Source organism: Cyclopterus lumpus, chromosome 19, assembly GCF_009769545.1.
Source record: "Cyclopterus lumpus isolate fCycLum1 chromosome 19, fCycLum1.pri, whole genome shotgun sequence".
Taxonomy (NCBI): domain Eukaryota; kingdom Metazoa; phylum Chordata; class Actinopteri; order Perciformes; family Cyclopteridae; genus Cyclopterus; species Cyclopterus lumpus.
The window spans coordinates 4,895,593-4,903,798 of NC_046984.1; the positions used below are offsets into that span (position 1 = coordinate 4,895,593).

At 41.2% G+C, this 8,206-nt stretch overlaps 1 protein-coding gene across 1 annotated transcript in view; it reads right to left on the reverse strand.

The window, feature by feature from the left end:
* The window catches only part of pemt (phosphatidylethanolamine N-methyltransferase), a 37,982-nt gene extending 30,148 nt beyond the window's left edge, over nt 1–7,834 (reverse strand). The window contains exons 1-2 of the mRNA XM_034559469.1: nt 7,520–7,834; nt 5,372–5,479 (exon numbers count right to left, since the gene is read on the reverse strand). Of these exons, the coding sequence (XP_034415360.1) occupies nt 5,372–5,479; nt 7,520–7,606 (195 nt within the window). The 5' untranslated portion in view covers nt 7,607–7,834. The remainder of the gene's footprint in view (nt 1–5,371; nt 5,480–7,519) is intronic.
* Nucleotides 7,835–8,206: the final 372 nt, after the last annotated feature.

Here is an 8,206-nt window from a genome sequence, read left to right on the forward strand (position 1 = left end):
CGTGGAACACTTTTGATGAGTTTAAAGTTCCTTTTGGGTTGCAGCTGTCACACGGCCAACGACACGGTTATAGATGCCCGAATCGATCGGCCAATCAAAACAGGCCTGTTTTTCCCGTGGATTGACTGTGAAATCTTGATAATCTATTTTTTGCCCATAAACTTGAATTGATACAGACGTTTGAAGGAGATGTTATCACAGCGACATGAAATAGAATCTTTCATTTTTACCTTTTAGACAAGAATAACACGCTTATGTTTACCAGATAACTCGTTTTGTATCATCATCATTGAGACGAAAACCTGTTGAAACCCGTTTGAAAAAGAAGATTTGAGCCCTGATAAACTCATCACAAGGTGGTCATGCTGTACACAGACGCTTAACGGCGAAGCAAGTGAAGCTAAAAAAAAAAAAAGAAACCCGCCACAGGAGGACGTCACCAGAAGGGGACAACGTGTCCACGTTTACAGACACATTTAATAAGGAAAGTGAAAACTACCTCTTGCTTCTTTCTCGCAACTTTGGTGACACGTAAAGTGTGATACCTAAATATAGCGCCGACACCGACGTAAAAACTTTTTGGGAGAAATCACTTTGAAGAAGATGAACTTACTTTTTCTCCCTTTTAAAAACATTAAAATAGGTTTTGAAATGCAGCAGTGTTTCATTCTGTCCTGCAATGTATCTTAATCTGCCTCTAATAAAAAAAACATTCAATGAAAGCTGTAGGCTATAGACTGTGGAACTGAAGTATCATGACTTCCATACAATCAAAGTCCTGAGGAGTCGCCCCCTGCTGTCCAGTAGAGAGAATGCAAGTTTAAGACACTTTGGCATGGCCTTCACCTTTCAGAACCGGAGGTTGCCGCCTTCGTGCTGGCTGAATTTGAGAGGCTACAGACGCTTCCTGAAGGTCCTGATTGTATTCTAGTCCTCCTTAGCTTTCCCTGGATATAACAATCCAATTGTAATATCAATATGCAATGCCCTTTATCAATAATGTTTTGACAATCATCGTAGCCATTGCAACACAGCAGTCACAATCTGGAGGCATGTTGAAATATAGACAGATTCTCCAGCTGTATCTCTCTCACCTCTCACACACTCACACACTCACACTCACACACACACACACACACACTCAATGAATTAGGTAGGAACACTGCGTTCAGTGCAGATACAAGATAGACCTCCGTTGTAATAGAGCAGCCGTGGAGTTCTTGTCCTCTGTTATGAGACAGAATACAGTGCTTAAAGTATTCAGGCACTGAACTTGGCGGTTTTCCTATTTTCTTCCTCTCATAAGCGCATGTTTGTACCACAAGTTAATCACTGAGTCCGACTGCCGGGTTTGTTTCTTTCAGTTTGTGGTCACAATGTCCGCGGCGTCCTCGGTCATATCAACCATGTCTTATTTCAGGTACACGACTAATGGGGCAGCGTGCACCTCACAGTGCTACTGTTAGGGGGGGTAGGGGGGGGGACAAGTCTGTCAAGATTAGACAGCACCAGACACGAATCAATGATGGAGACACATAAGAGCCATGGAGACGTTTGTGTGTGCAGTTGTAAAATGTCAAATCAAAGCGCGGTCGTGAGACACAACTCAGTAGCATACATTACTTTTATTGAATAATCCGTCAATTATCTTTTTTAGATTGATGTGAAGAGTAGTTCATGTGGATTTGGAAAAACGTTAAATTAAAAATTTGAGAATGTAATTTGGGTAGGTGGTAGAAAAGAGCATTTCATTAGGTTAGCAATAGGAATTGAATAGACATGTTATCAAAAATAATTAAGAATAAAGCCTAATGCAACTTATAAAAGGTTGTGTTTTCAGCATGTTTCTGCAGCCCCAAATGACCAAAATGAAAGAATTCAAGTTATTTGTCATATGCACGATTACAGTGACGCAGTCGTTGGCAATATAATTAATTGTAAAATGTAAAAATGAGGGTCTAAGACAACATTAAATACTGCAAGTTAAAATATTGGAATAAAATACATTAAACATTTAAAAAAAATGAGCTCATGCCAGTTTAAAGTTCATGCCATAAGCAACGATTTCAGAGGAGAAACCATGAAAAAACTGCCTCAGGCATTTCAGCCTTTTGTAGCACAGAAATACTGAATCAACGGTACGAGGAGCACAGTAACCGGCGAGCACATGCAGCACACAGTGTGCCGTGGAACGAGGTGATTGTGAGGCCGGCAACCAGGGATGTGAGAGGTGTGCTTGACAACTCATCAAAATACCGTCGATATAAAGGAAGATGTTCCTTGGACCAGGTGTGCGGGGGACGACGGTACGAGTTAGCTCTCTAATGAAAACACATTTCCTTCACCCATCTGGGACCAAAATGTGATCAATAGTTTGTTTTCTTTCTTTGCCCTTTGAGAGATGGTGGCCTGATAAAACCAAATAAAACCCCGCCCACTCCCACTTTTCACGAATATGAGATGAAAAGATGTTTTATCCACCTCTCCAAATGAGTTCCATCAGAAAGCTGTTAGAGATAACAGATAATCTTTCAATGCAAACAAAACATTTTTAAAAAATAAGGCTGATTCAAGATCAATTAGCCTTGACCCTCGGTGACATTCACACCCGATGCAAATAATTGGCTTCTCTTTTGTAAAGTGAGAGCTACTGTACGGTGAGCATGGCGGCGCAGTTGTGATGAGTGAAGGGTCATTACGCGGGCCATTAACGGCTCGTGAAATGACCCTTCTGATATGAATGACATGCACCTGCTGAAGCAGCAAAACTCTCAAAAGCAGCGGGTAAATTATGCCAATTTTAGCCAATCGTCCTATAGCCGAGCAATTGAGAATCTGGGAATCTGGGAAACAAGAGATGGTTGCAACAACATCTTCAATACGTCACAGAAGGCTGTGGAACGTGGAACTATTACATCTTATTTTATTCAGTATTTCTTTCTTTGTCGCCTTAGTGCTGAACAAACTTGTCAAGAAGGCCAGCAGCGTGCTGGGGTGTCCACTGGGAGACAGGAGGATGATGGCTAAGCTATCGTCCCTGATGGACAACACCTCCACCCCCCATGCAGGACACTAGCAGCTCTGCACAGTTCCTTCATCACCGTCTGCTTCACCCCCGGTGTGTGAAGCAGAGGAACCACAAGTCCCTCCTTCCTGCTGCTGTCAGGCTGCACAACCAGCTGAGCTCACAGTAAACCACAAAACACACTTAAAAACACTTCATTCACTCCAACCTGTGCAATATTAATATCCCTACACTGTGGAAATAGCCATATGTATTCTGCCTGTGTGTTTATTGTATATATTATTCAGTTACCGTAGATTGTTTACTGTTTATCTCACTATGTCTTGTGTGCACTTTACCCCTTTTGCTGCTAACGACTACTTTAAGATAATTGCAGTTTTAACTGAAGTCTTTTTTTTATTTAACCTTTATTTAGCCAGGCGAAACAGATTAAGAACAAATTCTTATTTTCAGCTGTGGCCTGACAAGAGGCGAAACCCTCTTGAGGGAAAGGAGAGGAAAAATAAATAACAGGGTTAAAAAGTGCCAAGGAGTGGAGAAAGCAACATGCTAACAGCCTGAGAAACAGCTGCATTCTTCTTTCAGCAAGTCTGTGATCTTGGCTTTGAAGGCCGACTTGGACACGTAGGAGTGAAGTTGCAAGTATTTCTGTAGTTCATTCCAGGTTGTAGCTGCAGCAACATTAAACGAAGATAAACCAAGTGCAGAGAAACTCTTAGGGACATCCAACAAAATACGGTTAGCAGAGCGAGTGTTGTAAGCAGGGGATGAGATGTGCAGCAGCTGACACAGGTAGGGCGGAGACTAGTGGGGTGACTAGAGAACCCTTAGGTCTGCAAAGCACTTGATATGTTGGGCATGTCTGATTGGGGGAAATGATCCCCCGGGATCGAGTCTTTAAGCTATCAACAACGACAACACCGACATCACGTACTGCCTGATAACTGTGATCAGTCTTGATCCTGATGCTAAACTATTACGATAAAATATCTGATATGTTTGTATAACCCTCTCTGACGTTGTATCGGGCTCGGGGACACTGACGGGAGAGTTGGCCTTGATTTGACAAACAGCTGATGGCAGCCAATCTGTGGACAGATACACACTTTTCAAAGCTACAACTTGTCACACGAACGTTCCCAGTTTGTTTCTTCCACTACGTTAAACGAGTTGTTGGGAGTTTGTTTTGTCTGGAGGTACAACATGTACAGCGTTTGGAGAGCTCGTTAGTCCCAGCAACGTCCCAGGTTTGATTCCGGCCTTGGGACCTTTGTTGCATGTCTAACCCTCACTCTGTAGCCCCTTTTTAGATGCTATCCTCTGTCAAAAAAAGGCCCTTTTACAACCATTACATTACATTACATTACATGTCATTTAGCTGATGCTTTTATCCAAAGCGACTTACAATAAGTGCATTAAACCATGAGTGCAAACTCAGAACAACAAGAATCAAGCAAGTACAATTTCTTCAATAAAGTTAAACTACAAAGTACTATCCGTAAGTGCCATTTAAGTGCTACTAAAGTGCTAAACAACAAAGTGCTATTGGTAAGGGACATTTACCGACATCATTTATAATATGCATGCACATGTTGGAAGTGGGTTTCCGCCTCCAGTCATCCAGATGAGTTAACAAGCTTTCAGCATTGTAATCAGCATCAAAATGGATCAGAAGCGATATTCCAAAAGCGGACTCGAGCTCCTCATAATTCCGACAGGGTTCATGACCGGCTGTACCATCGGGGCTGCGTTGACGACCGCTGAGCTGATCAAAAGTGGGTTTGTAGCGTCTATGTTTAAAACTCAACAAAGCCAAGCCTCGCAGTCGAGGTCATGGTCTCTGACGTTGCTTACATGACCACAGATAACGTATTTTGTACGCATCGCATGACTCGTATGCTCGTAATCTCTCGCTGGTGATACGTCACACTAGGTTTCTCCACCAAGTGTGAACATGTGTACATATCTAAATATTGCTGAGGGAACCTACCCGCTCACTAATAAGGACACGGATCTGGACAGTCCAAGTGTTTAGGTTGCAGTCGCAATCTTTGGAGGTTAATGCCCTTGCAGAGGTTGACCAAGCTTTTGGACACTTCTGCTTCAATGCGCACGCCTACATACATCATCATTTATTGGAAAAAGTTAATGAAAATGCCCCAAAAACTAAAATTGTATATATATATATATATATATATATATATATATATATGAGAGAGAGAGAGAGAGAGAGATTTCTTTGTTCCCCTGTGCTAAGCCAGACAAAGTCTTAGCAATGCAAGATTAAGTATGCTAGAGGATGGACAAAACTATTTAGTAGCTACAATATCTACAAGTATCTCTTACCACATTCCAGAAGAAAGGGTTGAAAATGATGGCGACCACGGCGACACAAAAGCTGGAGTCGTGAAAATTGGTGTGTTTTAGGAGCCCTTCCATGAGCGTCAAATCCATCTGAAAGACACAGCCATGTGAAATACACCATGCATCATTTCATTGAGAGACAGTTATAAAAGTCGCTTGGTATAAAATATATATTGTTATTGATGCTGTCTGCACAGGAATGGAAACATTAGCCAGCCTTCCATCCAAATTGTGTGCAAATTTAACAATATCTTAAGGAAATCGGCAAATGATAATGCAACAGTTTTCCATCCACTACTGGTAGGTGAGCAGTTGAGAACATCAAGAGCTGCATCGGTTGGCGACGCTAATTCTCCGGTCAGATACATTAAACCACTGGGGAAGAACGACCTTATTAAAAAGAGCAACGACGAAACATCAAATGGTTGAAAAATAAACAGAACGTGATGGAAAAATGTGACATTTATGTTCGTTTCATGTATGAATCGGAGTCCTCTCCCGCTATTCATCATCTCTTCAGTGGAACAGAAGCTTCAGTGGTTAATTCTGTTTCAATTTTTGCATTTATTAATACGGCAACTTTTACACCTCAGGCGAGCTTAAAATTAATAATTTGTGTGCAAAAATTGAAGGGCAACCCAGGACTTTTTAAAAAGGTGAAGCATGGCACATTGGCGTACGAAATGTATTCCAATGACGGGTACGAAGCGGAGCAGCATGGGCTGATTCTCACACTGGAGCGCTCTGTGTGGCTTTCCAGTTGCTGACGCAGGAAGTGGAAAGCAACAAAGTACGCGTTTTATGTGTTTCATATCACATCGTTGGTGCCACAAGGGCAATACAGCCGCAATTAGTTCATGTAATTTTACAGCCAGACTGACCCTTATCTCCCTCGATGATAATAATTCTGAGGCTATGGGCTGAGGGTCCGTCTTGAAACAAAAATGCCATTTTTACTTTCAGGACAAAGATAAGTGATGTTATTGCTGTATTGTCAGATATTTATGTTGGAACAGCTGCCTCACTCGCTTTAGGGGAGACACTACAGGTGAATAAGGTAAACATTTCCATATCTAATAGATATCACCTAGAAACCTCCCCCAGCTGATAACATTACATGAGACAATGATTTGTATCTGTATTTTATTTGTAGGTTTTCTGAAATTGTATGTTTAAATACTCAAATGAGGCATTATTTGATCAAATGTGTCCCAATTTGGAAACATTTCCGGAACAAAAATCTGAAGATTAGATAAAGCATAGTTCAACATTCTTGTTTCATTTTGTCGACGTGTTAGAATCAAAGGTTTTGACAAAGGGAATTTAGGATATCTCTTTGTATCACTCAATACATCTGAAAATATAGTCAACAGCCATAATCAACAATAAAAGGTTCTATAAATCAGGCTTTGAAATATATATGAGCAAACTTCTGTGTGAAAATATTCAGAATTTCTAAATGAAGCTTGGTGTTTGTGAGCGCTACTAAAGTGAAGATTGAGAAAACTGCTTGTGGAAGAAATGCATTGTAAAATTCCATACATTTTGCAAGACCTGGCGGTTAAAATCATCAGCTATGTGATGATGATGTCAAATTAATTTGTCTTATCTTGTTCCAATAGTAACGGGCAACCGGTCAGGATTAACCTGTTGAGTTTAATTGTGAAATGCTGCAGGCCTGGTTTGTTAATGTCGACATGACATTATCAGACTGTAAACTGATGAGAATAAATAAGAAACAGATGCACAAGATGGTTTGGAGGATGGGTTGCACAGAAGGTACCTTGTTTGTATGCAGGTTACCTCACCAAAACAATGGTACTTGAAATAAAAAAAATTAAAAAAAAGAGTTATAATTTGTGTTGCAAGAATACATTATATAATGTTATTTCAGCACAAGAACGTTAACTTGTTTTAGTCTGTGTGGAATAACAGTTTGTTTACCGTAGGATTGCAAAACAACAATGTGCTTTTATTGTGAAGGGAAAAAAAAAAAAGGCATCCGCAACCACCGCCTGTTTTCCGGCTGTCACGAGCTCAGCAATGGAGCGGACTGGTTCGCTCGGTCAAACCGCCGAGTCGCGTGAAAGTTAGACACGCAGGCCTCGCTTCGTCGTCCACAGTTGTTACCTTTGAATAATCCACGTTGTCGAGTCCTCCGCAGCAGTCCAACGGCACAGCGCGCTCGTCCCCAGCGGAAGTGTCGTCGCTGCTCATACACGCCGAGTGAAAGCCGGTGGACCACCAGCCCTCATGCGCGCGCGTGGGAAGATAACGAATATTGCTCAATTTTGAGAGCAAAGGGTCCAATTTTTCAGAGGATGAAGGGAAGCGGTTGAGGGGGTAAGAACCACACAGGTCCTAATAACCTCTAACCCCGCTCAAAGCATTCTGGGATATGTAGTTCATATTGCACTTACCCGGTTGATCTTACACCCTTTTGCAGCCCGTATTTTCGCCCAGAAATGAACTTGAATTCAAAACTTTTGGACCTGCTGGAACACGTTCGAACCTGCAGGGTTTATTATTCCTGCATTAGTGGTAGTGAATTAATAGTCTGTTGCTTTACAGAGACACCTGCTGGCTTTTATGTATAGTGTTAACAAATATGAATACCAACAATAATTGATATAAACACAGGATTCTCATTAAGTTGATTGACAGGTCTTTTAATTCGGGGACATGAACTATGAGGTTGTTTTTTTTTACATCTGTGATGTTTGTAATAAACAGCTAGAAAACATATGCATCTTATTTTTAAACCTGAAGTCAACTCATTTAATTCAATTTATGGTTGGTTGTCATGAATAAAGTCAT